At 38.5% G+C, this 14,658-nt stretch overlaps 1 protein-coding gene across 4 annotated transcripts in view; it reads left to right on the top strand.

Annotated features, from left to right (window-relative positions):
- Window positions 1–14,658, top strand: part of MAP7D3 (MAP7 domain containing 3) — a 289,399-nt gene that overhangs the window by 193,991 nt on the left and 80,750 nt on the right. For all 4 annotated transcript variants that reach the window (XM_033945723.1, XM_033945721.1, XM_033945722.1 and 1 more), the window contains one exon: window positions 13,939–14,119. In XM_033945723.1, coding sequence (XP_033801614.1) covers window positions 13,939–14,119 — 181 coding nt within the window. The remainder of the gene's footprint in view (window positions 1–13,938; window positions 14,120–14,658) is intronic.

Raw genomic sequence — 14,658 nt, forward strand, 5'->3', positions numbered from 1 at the left:
TGGGCCACGGACCGCAATCTCTTCCTCAGGGCAGTCTATATCCAGGGCGAACAGAACTCCCTGGCCGACAATCTCAGCCGCATCCTTCAACCTCACGAGTGGACGTTGGACCCTCCGACTCTACTCTCCATCTTTGCTCGATGGGGCACTCCGAAAGGTGGACCTCTTTGCAGCACCTCACAATCATCAGCTGCCCCTCTTCTGCTCCAGACTCTTTTCTCCTCACCGTCTGGCACCGGATGCATTCCTACTCGATTGGAGGGATCGATTCCTGTATGCCTTCCCTCCACTTCCTCTGATGTTGCGGACCTTGTCCAAGCTCCGCAAGGACCACGCCACCATGATTCTCATTGCCCCTCGGTGGCCTCGTCAGCACTGGTTCTCCCTCCTGCTCCAACTCAGCTCCAGGGAGCCCATTCCTCTTCCTGTGTTTCCTACTCTACTTACACAGCAACATCAGTCTCTACTGCATCCCAATCTGTCTTCCCTCCACCTGACAGCTTGGTTTCTCTCGGGCTGACCTCTCCGGAGAATCTATCTCAACCTGTCCGCCTCATTTTGGACGCCTCCAGGAAACCGGCCACTCTCCAATGTTATCATCAGAAGTGGACCAGATTCTCCTCGTGGTGTCTCCGCCATCATCATGAACCCACCTCTCTAGCGGTGGAACTTGTATTGGATTATCTGCTCTCGCTGTCCAATGCCGGCCTCAAGTCTACCTCCATCAGAGTCCACCTCAGTGCCATCACTGCGTTTCATGAGCCTATTCTCGGAAAACCCCTCACGGCTCATCCTCTGGTTTCCAGATTTATGAGAGGTCTCTTCAATATCAAACCGCCCCTCAAGCCTCCTCCTGTCGTCTGGGACCTGAACGTGGTTCTATCAGCACTCATGAAACCTCCGTTTGAGCCTCTTGCCACAACTTCGCTCAGGCTTCTTACCTGGAAGGTGCTTTTCCTAATTGCCATCACCTCTGCCAGGAGAGTTAGCGAGCTGCATGCACTGGTTGCTGACCCACCGTTCACTGTTTTTCACCATGACAAGGTTGTTCTGCGTACTCACCCTAAATTCCTTCCCAAGGTGGTCTCGGCTTTTCACCTCAACCAGTCCATTGTGTTGCCCGTCTTCTTCCCTAAACCTCACTCGCATCCTGGGGAACAGGCGTTGCACACGCTGGATTGTAAGCGTGCACTTGCTTACTACCTTGATCGTACCAGAGCTCACCGTACATCCCCTCAGCTCTTTTTGTCTTTCGATCCCAACCGTTTGGGTCGTCCTGTCTCCAAACGGACACTTTCAAATTGGCTTGCTGCCTGTATTGCATTCTGCTATGCTCGGGCCGGTCTCTCACTAGAAGGAGCTGTCACGGCCCACAGAGTCCGAGCTATGGCTGCTTCTGTAGCTTTCCTCCGTTCCACGCCCATCGAGGAAATCTGCAAGGCGGCCACTTGGTCCTCAGTTCACACGTTCACTACTCACTACTGTCTGGATGCGTTCTCCAGACGGGATGGACACTTCGGCCAATCTGTGTTACAAAATTTATTTTCATAATGGCCAACCATCCCACCTCCCTTTTTGTTAGCTTGGAGGTCACCCATGTGTTAAGAATATGCTGCCTGCTTGTCCTGGGATAAAGCACAGTTACTTACCGTAACAGGTGTTATCCAGGGACAGCAGGCAGATATTCTTACGTCCCACCCTCCTCCCCGGGTTGGCTTCTTAGCTGGCTTATCCTAACTGGGGACCACGCACTCCTCCGTCGGGCGGGAAGGCACTCGCGCACGCGCGGTGCGGCCAACTAGAAACTTCTAGTTAAAAAGGTCCGTACCGAGGGCTCCGTCGGTGACGTCACCCATGTGTTAAGAATATCTGCCTGCTGTCCCTGGATAACACCTGTTACGGTAAGTAACTGTGCTGTTTGTTACAACTCCGGAAGTTTTTGGTACGTTCAATTTATGACACCTTTGAGCTTACATCTCGAGCTACCGCCATGTCTGTGGCTATGAGGTGCTTAGCTTGGCTTTGGTTATCTGTGCTGGATGTTAACCATCAAGATCGTCTAGCCAGTGCTCCTTGTTTGGGCGATGAACTCTTTGGGGAATCCTTAGATACTACTACCCAAAAATTATCAGCTCATGAAACCAGGTGGGATACTTTGATTAAAAACAAGAAGAAGCCTCCACCTGCTCGTCCTTTCACGCAAAAGTCTTCTTATCATAGGCGTTTTACTGCTAGAACTCTGCAGATCTCTCAACCTCGTAGACCAAGGCAACAACAACAGTAGCAACCACGCAGGCAGCAGCAGAACAAGCAAGCTGTGCAACCCAAAGCTGCTCAGCCTTTTTGACATGTTTCTACGGGGCGTAGCCAGTCTTCTCATTTCTTACCCTTGCCCTCAACACATCGGGGGTCGTCTTCAGTTATTCATCAGTCGTTGGGAACTCATCACCTCAGACCTTTGGGTCCTCAACATCATTCGTCATGGTCACTCTCAATTTTCAGACTCTTCTACCAGACAGTCCTCCAAAAGAGTCTGCTTTGAACCCTGCACAGTCCTCCCTTCTTCTGCAGGAGGTACAATCTCTTCTGCTGAATGCCATCGAGGAAGTTCCTCTCGATCAGCGGGGAAAGGGATTTTACTCCCGTTATTTCTTGGTCCCCAAGAAGACCGGAGGACCATTTAGATCTCAGATATCTCAACAAATTTCTGGTGAAGGAGAAGTTCAGAATGTTGTCTCTTGTGCTTCTTTATCCTCTCCTCAATCAAGACGACTGGCCACTACTGTCTGGTGTCTTTCTCCAGGCAGGATGGGCACTTCGGCCAATCTGTATTACAAAATTTAATTTCCTAATGGCCAACTTTCCCACCATCCCATTCTGTTAGCTTGGAGGTCACCCATCAGTGAGAATATGCTGCCTGCTATTCCTGGGATAAAGCACAGTTATTTACCATAACAGGTGTTATCCAGGGACAAGCAGGCAGATATTTTCATAACCCACCCACCTCCCGGGGTTGGCTTCTTAGCTGGCTTATCTTAACTGAGGAACCGCATGCCTACATGGGGCAGGAAGGCACTCGCGCATGCGCGGTGCGGGCTAGCCAGAACTTTCTAAGTTCTTAGAGTGCAGTTCACTCTAAAGTGTCTGTCGATGCTGTCACCCATCAGTGAGAATATCTGCTTGCTGTCCCTGGATAACACGTGTTACGGTAAGTAACTGTGCTTTCTGGACTTGGTGTTTACAAATGGGGAAAGTGTTTCTGAGGTTATGTTGGGTGATCATTTAGCATCTAGTGTTCACAGAATGGTGAGGTTCAATATTAAAATGAGGGATGAGAGGACTTACTCAAATTTGAAGGTTCTAAACTTCAAAACAACTAACTTTGTCAAGATGGGGGAATAACTCAAGGTGGAGTTAGTTGGATGGGAACAGCTGAACAAAGTAGAAAAGCAGTAAGCAAAACTGAAAGAACTATTCTGAAGATGACAAACCTTTATGTTAAGAAAGTACATAGTAGTAAAAGGAAAAGAAGGCCGCTTTGGTTCTCAAATGCAGTAGCTGAAAAGGTGAGAGAAAAAAGGTTAGCCTTCATAAATTACAAGATGTTGCAGAAAGACTAAGACAGACAAAATATGTAGAAAAGCTATGAGAAACTGGAAAAGCTTGTCAGAAAAGCAAAGGTAAAATGGAAGAAAAGATAGCCGATATGGTAAAATTGGGGGACAAAACGTTTTTAGATATGTAAGTGATAGGAAGAAGTGTCAAAATGGCATAGTGAGGCTCAAGGGTGAAGGGCAGCAAATATGCAGAAACCGATAACGATAAGGCTGAACTGCTTAACATTTGTGCTCACGGATGAAAGACTGGGGTAGGACAGCAAAAAACAAATGCAAATGGGAGTAGAGGTGTAGTAGATCTGGAAAGATTCTCAGAAGACTGGGTTTGAGAGGAGCTTGCTAAATTAAAAATAGTCAAGGCAATGGGGCCTGACAGGATACATCCCTGGGTACTCAAAGAACTTAGAAGTTCTGGCGGCTCCATTGTCTCATCTTTTCAGTGCTTCTTTAGAGTCTGATGTGATCCTGGAGGACTGGAGTAAGACAGATGTGGTCCTTCTGCACAAGAGTGGAAGTAAGGAGGAGATTGGGAATTACAGTTCATTTAGTATGACCTTGGTAGTGAGTAAACTAATGAAAATGCATCTTAAGTGAAGGATAGTGAGATTTCTAGAATCGAACAGACTGCAGGACCTGAGGCAGCATGGATTTTTGAGAGGCAGGTCTTATCATACGAATCTGATCGATATCTTTGACTGGGTGACTAAACAGTTGGATATGGGAGGGGCACTAGATGTAGTGTACTTGGACTTTAGCAAAGCTTTTGACACCGTGCCACATAGGAGATTGATAAATAAACTAAATGCATGCGGTATGGACCCTAAAGTGACAAACTGGATTAAAAGTTGGTTAAATGGAAGGAGACAGAGTTTGCTTGGAGGAAAAGGATGTTGTTAGTGGAATGTCTCAGGGATCTGACCTTGGGCTGGATCTATTTAACATTTTTGTGAGTGATATTGTGGAAAGACTGTCTGCTAAAGTTTGTCTGTTTGTTTTTTATTGAGAGCTTCTATACCGCTACTAATGACTGGGGAGTCGATTCAGAGTGGTCTACATGAGCCTTTGCAAAGGTGCTACAATAAAGCTTCTGTGAAGGTGTTATGATACATTAGCTTCTGTAGAGATGTTACCATAAGGTGTTGTGAGGTGTTACAATACATGGGCACTGTACTGAAATACACGGAGCTCTGTAGTTATATGCAGCTAAATACTCTATACACGTCTTTTATTTTTATTTTTTTACACACCTCTTAAGGAGGTTGGCCATTTCAACTAAATATAATCTATTTACATGCATCCCTGAAAGTTCTAATTTCAGTTGAAGTAGTTTTAGAAAAGGATAGTCTTAACCCCTTTCTTGAATTTTCCTGTATTCTTTTCTAGCTTTAATTCCTTCAGTAGGGCATTCCACCACATCAGGGCCATTACCAAGAATATTCTTGCTCTAGTGCTTTTGTATTTGATGTCTTTGAAGGAAGGTATTTGTAGTAAAGACTCTTGGCTCGAGTGCAGAGCACGCCGGGGCGTATGATTATTTAGTCTGGCTATTAGTATTGCGGTTCCGAGAGGTGAACAGTTGTGTGCATCAGCAATAGGATTTTGAATTTCACCCTGTTCTCAATTGGGAGCCAGTGTAACTCATTCAGTAGTTGGGTGGCACTCATCTGTTTCAATTTACCTAGTAGAAACTTAGCTGCAGCATTTTGTACTGTTTGGATCGGTCTGATCATGTATTTTGGTAAGAAGGTTGCATTGCAGTAGTCAAAGATTGTGAATACCAGGGATATTACTACATTGGACCTTGCTTGGTGGAAGAGGTTTCTAAGTCTTTTTCTTTACTTTTAGGTATGGGTTTAATGGATCAATCATAAGGGCGTGGCTTGGACGCGAACTCTGATGGTTGGGTGAGTGAGTAGCTTGGTGCATACAAGCCTATTTATAGAAAATACTACAAAAAATAATTAAAGTTTAAAAGAAAAACGGCTAAATAACATCAAAATATGGCATCTAGCAAACAAAATAAAGGAGAATCGATGGCTGGAGGATCCGGTACAGGAAGCAACAAAAGATCAAAGCCGGAGCCTAGCACTCCTCCTTCAAAGGTGCCATTACCATCAGACGAAAGCCCCGACGTTATGGAGGAACTACGGCAAATAAAGGAGATTGTTTTAGATAGCAATAAAAAATTACAAAAAGCAATGGACGATGCTGCAATCCTCACTAAAAGAGTGGAGGTGACAGAAAACAGAATAACTATTTTGGAAGAAAACTCGGAGCAAATAAATATGGATATGAGACACAATAAAACAATATGGAAAGAGGTCACAGAAGTTAAAAGAGATCTTGAAGATAGCCGGAATCGAGAACGAAGAAATAATTTAAAAATTATCGGGATGCCGGAAGGGGTGGAAAAAACGACCCTATAACTTTCTTGGAACAATTTTTGCCTAAAGTGCTGCCATTAAAATTCAAAACTGCATTAGAAATAGAAAGAGCACACAGAATTCCAACTCAGAGGAAAAACTCACAAATGGGTCCAAGAACTTTAATTTTTAAACTCCTGAGACATCAACAAGCAGTAGAAATTTGTCAACTAGCCAAAGAGAATAAAAATCTCAAATGTCAGGACGCAAAAATACACATTGTCCCTGACTTTGCAAGAGAAACGGCATTGAGAAGAAAACAATTTCTAGACTTGAGACCCCAATTAAGATCCCTGGGGGCTAGATATGGGCTCCTATATCCGGCAGTAATGAAAATTACAATTAATAATACAACTCAAAATTTCTCGGACCCGAAAAAACTACAGGAATTTCTTGAGCAACATGAACAACCAATGTCCTCTTAAGAACATCTGAAAGGATCTTTTCAAAATTAATTATCTACATATATTATAACTTTTGACTTTTGATAATATGAACATACAGGAAAATTTCAGTTAAAACTCAAAACTTCTAATACGACGGATAGAATCGCACGTGGATGGAACTATAATTTGAAATACATGGAACGTTCTTAATAAGAAACAAGAAGAGAACATTACCCTCAGGCCAACTTAAGGACATAAATTTTATCTGATCTTCATAATTTGATTCTGGATTCTATAATAAAATAGACTTACATGTAACATCGTGGAACTGAAAGGGATCCGATTGAAATCTTAGCGCAGAATACTGCTTTTGACTCACTGACCTTAAAGTAAAATAGTTGCTGATTGGCTATAGAAATGTAAAGGGCGTTACTTGCAAGGGAAGAGAAAAACTCCTTCAATCATATTAACAAATATAATGTCAAAGATAAAAATAGAATATGATTGGTTAAATTAGGTGATTTCCTGTTAGAGGAGGTACTTCCGGATAAGTTTTGTGTTTCAAAAGGATCGGAAGGGGAAAAAAAAAATACACAAGGCGTTCTTATTTTATCTACTGATCCTCCCGGTAAGTTCCAAATTTCATCTTAGAAATTATCCTGTATATTCCAAAAAAAAAATAAAAAAAGTCATATTTTATGGTTTAATAACGTCTTATTCTAATGCTTCGAAGTGATAGCACTGTTGCTATTTTGATTTGTTGGCTCTTCTAGTTTTCATCTTAGGAATTCTCCTATGCTTATGATGCATTATATTTTCATATATATATATATATATATTATAAACTAAGAATATGTCATTTTGATGTTTAAACACTGTTATATTGTTGTTCATGAGGTTAAAGCTAACTCCTGATTTAAAAAAAAATAAATAAATAAATTTTAAATCATCTGGATGCAAGGATCTTATACTATATTATTGAGGATAATGAACAAGCTTATAAATGATTAAGTATAGATAAAGATTCCCTTATAATTCCTATATAATTCGGATAGAGATCCTCAGATTTTATATTTAGGATAAAAAAGAAGGGGGAAAAAAAAAAAAGGAGTAATTTAATTGTAGTAATTAAAGTTGAATTTGGTAATAGCTTGTGGAAGTTATACCTAACCTCAATCTGCGTATCCAAGTTTTCGTATTTAACTGGGGGTGGGAGGGAGGGGAAGGGGGGGGAGATATTTAATGAAGGGATGGGTGAGGGTAGGGGCTGGTACATTATAAAACATTTAGTACATTGGGATAAGTTATTAAAAATAATTATTTACTGTTCAACTTTGGGATATTTGTGCTTTAAAAATTTAAATGGATCTTAAGATTCTATCTTTGAATGTTAATGGTCTAAATCATATAATAAAAAGGAAAAAAGCATTATTATTTTTAAAGAGGCAAGATGCGGATATATGCTTTATACAAGAGACCCACCTTTCAAATATTGAATCAAATAAGTTGGAAGGAGGTTGGGTCAAGCATTGTTTTTTCTCACCAGCTATAGGGAAAAAAGCGGGTGTTGCTATTCTAGTGAATAAAAAATGCTCTGCTTCATTCAAATTAAAAGCATCAGATATTCATGGAAGATGGGTAAATGTGGAAATGAGCGTGGGAAATACTACCATGACGTTGTTTAATATATACGCCCCTAATTCGAACCAAAATGAATTTTTTAAGACTCTTCAACAATTGATTTTGCCACTGGCTACTTCAAATCTAATAGTAGCTGGGGATTTTAATGCTGTTATGGATCCTCTATTGGATAAAAACCCAAGTAGATTTATGAAATCTATGGGATTAGATAATTTGGTACAATCTTGCGATTTGACAGATATTTGGCGAATACTTCATTTTGATGGACGGGAATTTTCTTTCTGTTCTCATGTTCATAATTCTTTTTCAAGAATAGATTATATTTTTATTTCAAATAATTTGGCACATCAGGTGTCACAAGCTGCCATTGATCCAATCATTTTATTTGATCATGGTGGGGTCTGGATTGAAATTAAGATTGCAGATCAAAATACTCATAGACCAATTTGGAAGTTTGATAATACATTGCTTGTTGATCCAATATTTTGTGAGAATCTTCAAACAAAAATGAAGGATTATTTTCAATTGAATGATAAAGACGAGATCTCTATGGAAATATTATGGGATGCTTTTAAGGCATCAATGAGAGGACAAATAATTTCTTATTCGGCTTATCTTAAAAAACAGATTAAAAAACAATTTTTAAATTTAGAAAAAGAGATTAAAATTTTAGAATTAAAACTTATAGAAAAATGGGAATATTCTATTCAACAAGAATTGTTAAAACTTAAGGGGAAATATAATGAGATTTCATCTAAATTGATCAGGAAAGATATATTTTCTCAACAAGCTTTGTATTATGGTAACTCAAATAAGGCGGGAAGAATATTGGCAAATTATCTTAAAGCGAAAAAAAGGAAATCAAAATTAATTGCCATTAAAGATGAAAATGGTGAAACATTTACACAAATTGAGCCTATTTTAAAACAGTTCCTAAAGTTTTATAGATCTCTTTATTCTTCCGAGACTTATTTAAATAAAGAAAAAGATGGTTTAGAATTTTTGAAAATGTTAGAGGGTCCAAAAATTCCTGAACATGTAAAACGAAGTTTGGAAGAACCAATATCACTAAAAGAATTAGGAACAGCTTTGAAGTCCCTTAGAGTTGGATCCGCTCCAGGTGGTGATGGATATACGGTAGAATTCTATAAAACATTTCAAAATTTTCTATTGCCCTATTTATTAAATCTTTATCAATACCAACTTAATAAAGGTTCTATTAATGGCACTATAGCAGAATCTTTAACTATTGTTTTGCCAAAGCCAAATAAAGATCCCACTTTGGTTTCAAACTATAGGCCAATATCTTTAATAAATGTAGATGGTAAATTACTAGCAAAAATATTAGCCTTAAGATTGGCTAAAGCTCTCCCTCATATTATAGGTATGCATCAAACAGGATTCGTTGCTCAAAGACATTCATCTCATAATACCAGATTGGCATTCCATATGTTATACTTAACAAAGAAAATGAATGAGCCTACTTTTGCTGTTTCTTTAGATGCAGAAAAGACTTTTGATAGAGTAGAATGGACCTTTATGTATCAGGCATTGGAATGGTTTGGTATAGGTCCTGGATTCATACAAATAATACAAACATTGTATAGCACTTCTGCTAGATTATATATTAATAATACTTTTTCAGAAAAATTTAATTTACAGAGGGGAGTTAGACAAGGTTGTCCCTTGTCTCCTTTACTGTTTGATATTATTTTAGAACCCTTAATATTAGCTATCCAACAAGTAAAGGAATGTAATGTAATTTATTTCTTATATACCGCTACATCCGTTAGGTTCTAAGCGGTTTGAAGAAAATATACATTAAGATTATAAATGAGAAGTAAGAAGGTACTTAAAAAATTCCCTTACTGTCCCGAAGGCTCACAATCTAACTAAAGTACCTGGAAATTAATAAAGAAGAGAAAATAAAGATGGTTGAAAAAAGAAAAATTCTATGTGAACTTATAGGATGGAAATTAAACTGACAGTGAAGAACTGTATGAAAAATACATATGGAATGTAGTTAGAGAGGGTAGGTTACAATCTATTTATGGTATTTGTTTAATTGGAAGGTGTTACGGTGGGTAATTTGGGGGAAGGTTATCTGAAGGTAGGTGAATCTTCTGGAGGTAAAAGAGGAGGGGTTAAGATATTTGGATGAATTTTTTGAAAAGCAGGGTTTTGATTTCTTTTCTGAATGTTTTGAAGTTGTCTGATATTGTCATAAGATTGGAGATGGAATGGTTGATTTTTGCTGCTTGTGTTGCCAGAACAAACTCCAGCGCTTCCACTACAAAGACGGAGGTGAATCACCCCGCCTGCACACCATCATCGGGCATCCCTAGTGGGTTTTCAGTGTGATTCACTCTCTCACTAGTTCACTGTTTGTGACTTATTTATTGTTATTAATTCTGCACAGTTGATTTTGCACACTAGGGACGCCTGATGATGGTGTGCAGGTGGGGTGATTCACCTCTGTCTTTGTAATGGAAGCGCTGGAGTTTGTTCTCCCGTCGCTAATAACCTCACACTGAGAGCGTCCCTACTCCTCAATTGACATTTGGTATTTGTGTGGTTTGGTCTGTTAGTAGTGATTAGCTGATAGACACACTCATAGAGTCCTTACTGACATCTTTTGCCTTCTTTTTTGTATCTTTTTAAGCACCTTTTGGCAAACGTATAGGAGTTTATAGTTTAGTTAAGGTTATATAAAGAGCATAAAATATTTATGGATACTTGGAAAACTCTAAGATATATAAGTAATCTAACTCCTATTCCAATAAGTAAATCAACAACACAAACGATTTGGTTAAACCCCAAGATCAAGGTTGGCGGTTTTAAAATCATCTGGAAACATTGGATGATAGCAGGTATTCGTATTTTGGATGATGTAATACAAAATGGTAAGTTGCTGGAGTTTTCACAATTGCAACATAAATTTGATCTTAATAAGTCACAATATTTTAGATGGTTGCAATTGAAGCAATCCATTCAGGCAGGGTTCCCTGAATGGAAAAATCTTACTAATTATCATAGTTTGGAATCTTACTAATTACCATAAATAGTTTGGAATTCTTATGTTTCCAGATGGATTCAACAGATCATAAAACCGCACAATGGTATAAATTAATATCTGGATTTTTAAATAAAAAACCAAAAAATGGTCTTAGAGACATTTGGAGCATTGAGATAAAGCACCAAATTACTGCATCTCAATTGCCACGACTTTGGTCTTGGAGGTTAAAATGTACGGTGTCAGCATCCATGAGACAAACTTGGTTTTTTCTATTGCATAGAGCTTTTTGGACCCCTGTTCGTTTACAAAAGATAGATAGTTCTAAGTCTAATAGATGCTGGCACTGTCACGTTAAAGTCGGAACATTAGACCACCTTTTATTTTATTGTCCATTCATCTTAACATTCTGGAAGTCAATTTGGCCTCAAATCAATAGGATGTTAGAAAATCTGGTAGCCTTGACATATGATACTATTTTATTTGGCACAACTATGAGAGCAAGAAGTCAAATTTCGGCAAGCAACAACAAATTACTGTTTATTTTAACTGGAATAGCAATACAGCAAATAACATATAATTGGAAAAAACATGACATGTTAAACTACAATTTCTGGTGGAATTCTGTATGCCATATATACAAAATGGAACTCACCATTTCAACACAAAAAGGCTATGTGAGTAAATTTCAAAAAGTCTGGGGACCGTTAACAGATTTCTATAATGAATGATTAACTTTTCCCATGATAAGATATTTGAATAGAGGGGAATGGGGTGGGATTTTATTTCTGATTATTACATACTATATCAATATTTGAATGAATTTACAATAAAGTTGATTTTATGTATTATTGATTGGGAGGGAGGGGTGGGGGATTATTATATTCAATAAGAATTATATAAATTTAGATTTCTTGCATAATATTATAACTTTATATAATATTAATTTTCTAAAGAAATGTTAAATTTTGTGTTAATATATGAGTTAATCAAGTGTGTATATTCAAGTTTCTAATGAGTTTATTTGGAACACTTGTTGTAACATAAGAAAATGAATAAAGATTTATAAAACTGAAAAAAAAAAAAGGTATGGGTTTAATGATGGAGAGTTTCAATTTAAGCTGCACGGAGGTGGAAGTGTCATGGTTTAGGGATGCTTTGCTGCAGCAGGACCTGGCCAGCTCACCTTCATAGAATCCATCATGAATTCTTTGTATCGGAGGGTGCTTGAGGAACATGTAAGAAAATTAAAGCTGAAGCGGAACTGAACTCTGCAACACAACAATGATTCAAAACATACCAGTAAATTCACCAAGGACTGGCTGAAAACTAAGAAATGGAGAGTCCTGGAGTGGCTGAGTCAAAGCCCTGATCTTAATCCCATTGAGATGTTGTTGGATGATTTGAAACATGCTGTACATGTGAGAAACCCCTCAAACATCTCAGAGCTGAAAGAATTCTGCATTGAAGAATGGACCAAACTTTCCTCAGACCAATGTCAGAGATTGGTAGATGGCTACAAGAAGCATGCAGTTATTTTAGCCAAAGGGGGTAACACTATCTGTTAGGGTGTAGGGTGTCCTAATTTATTCCTCAGAATACACATTTTTGTGGATATCTTTTGTTTTATGAGTAAATCGAGGAAAATTTTTGTTGTTTACCTGCAATTACATTATTTTCTTTTCCAGAGATAAATAAAAAAAAAAGATTTGACATTGATATGTGAACATTTCTTAAGAAAGAACTGAATATTTCATGGGATGTCCTAATTTTTTCGCATAACTATATTTTTTGTATTGGTTCTGCTCATTCTTGTTGCCAGCCAGAATATTTTCCTGTTTGTTTTATGTGTTTTTGGGGGTGGAGGTCAAGACAGCTTGCTAGCTAAGGATTTCCAAGGATAAAAATAACTACATGTCCTCAGAGAAAACAAAATTACATACCTTTAGCAGATACTCTTTAGAGAAAGCAAGATGATTATTCTTACTTACCTGTCCATCTTTCCTTGAAGTTGAATTCTATCAACTATTCATAGTAGACTGATCTGATCCTGCATGATGGTGACAGGTGAAAAGGGTACAAAAGGAAGTTGGAACAGACAACGAACACTCCACTGAAGATCACTGATGTAAAACTAACTTGTTTATTTCAGAAAAAGGACATAAGCAGAAGCTGTGGACCCAACACAGCACTGTGTTTGCCTGCATCAGGGGTCACTGTAGCATATATGTTCACAGATGACAGGTCTGGGATAAAACAAAGCTCGGTCCAACTAACATGCCAGAGTAACCAAAATCACTGGCATGTTAGTTGGACCGACCTTTGTTTTATCCCAGACCTGTCACCTGTGAACATATACGCCACAGTGACCCCTGATGCAGACGTTCCTTAGACGCCGAAACACAGTGCTGTGTCAGGTCCACAGCTTCTGCTTGTGTCCTTTTCTGAAATAAACAAGTTGGTTTTACATCAGTGATCTTCAGTGCAGTGTTCATTGTCCATTCCCACTTTCTTTTGTACTGTTTTATACCCATGGGTTCTCTGTCCTGTTGGACTTTTTGGTGTTGACAGGTGAAAAGACCCACACATGTAGGTTGATGGTCTTCCAAGAGCTTCTGGAATAGTTGTTGGGAAGCGTTCCCACATAGGCTTCATCAAATGATGTGTCCCAAGACTAAGAATATTCATCCTGCTGTCCTTAAAGAACACCTGCCACAGGTAAGTAACTTTGTTATATTGCAGCATACAAAGTACAAAATAACTTTCAAAGATTTTGTTGAACCTTTTTTTTTTTAAACTAGGATACTAACCATCTATAATATATTTTTGGGATAATAAATATTTGGCTATATAAACAGGATCAGAAAAGAAGAAATGGTTGAAAAAGAAGCAAAAGAGAGTGCTGAAAGGGGAGAAGAGGAACGCAAACTAGAAGAAAAGAGAAAACATATTGAAGAAGTGGAGCAAAAAAAGGCAGAAGAGGAGAAAGTTCTTAGAGAGCTGGAGGAGCAAGGGCACTTTGCAGAGCTTCAACAACAGGTTTGCTTAAATTTGTCTATACATTTTGTAGGTGCTCACAGCCAGATCAATTTGTTCATAAAGGTATTAGTTAATATTGTAATATGAAATGAAAATTATCTTCAATTCATTTTGGCTTATCTTATCTATCTATATACAGCTATGTGTCTTTCATAGGGTCAAAAGATGTTCTTTATGCAAAATATTTTTCTCAAAATAGCTGTTACTGCTGAACATTTATATAAGAATATAAACATTGGGAATCAATCACAAACATGATCTGTATTCCATAAATGTAATAATGAGCCTGATTTTTTCTATTTGCCAACAAAAATAAAGGGGCAACCATAATATAACTGTGTTACTTATATGAGTAACGTCCATTTAAGCTCCATTTCATCTGGGTGAATAAATAACTTTTCTTTAACATCCCTCCAGACCGGCATAAATGAATAGGTTTATGCTCCTCTGCCAGCAGGTGGAGACTGAGAACACACTGAATTTTTACAGTACAAGTGGACTGTATGCAGTCCCTCATAGAATCAGTCTGTTCTCAGTCT

Source organism: Geotrypetes seraphini, chromosome 5 (genome assembly GCF_902459505.1).
Source record: "Geotrypetes seraphini chromosome 5, aGeoSer1.1, whole genome shotgun sequence".
In the NCBI taxonomy this organism is placed as follows: Eukaryota; Metazoa; Chordata; class Amphibia; order Gymnophiona; family Dermophiidae; genus Geotrypetes; species Geotrypetes seraphini.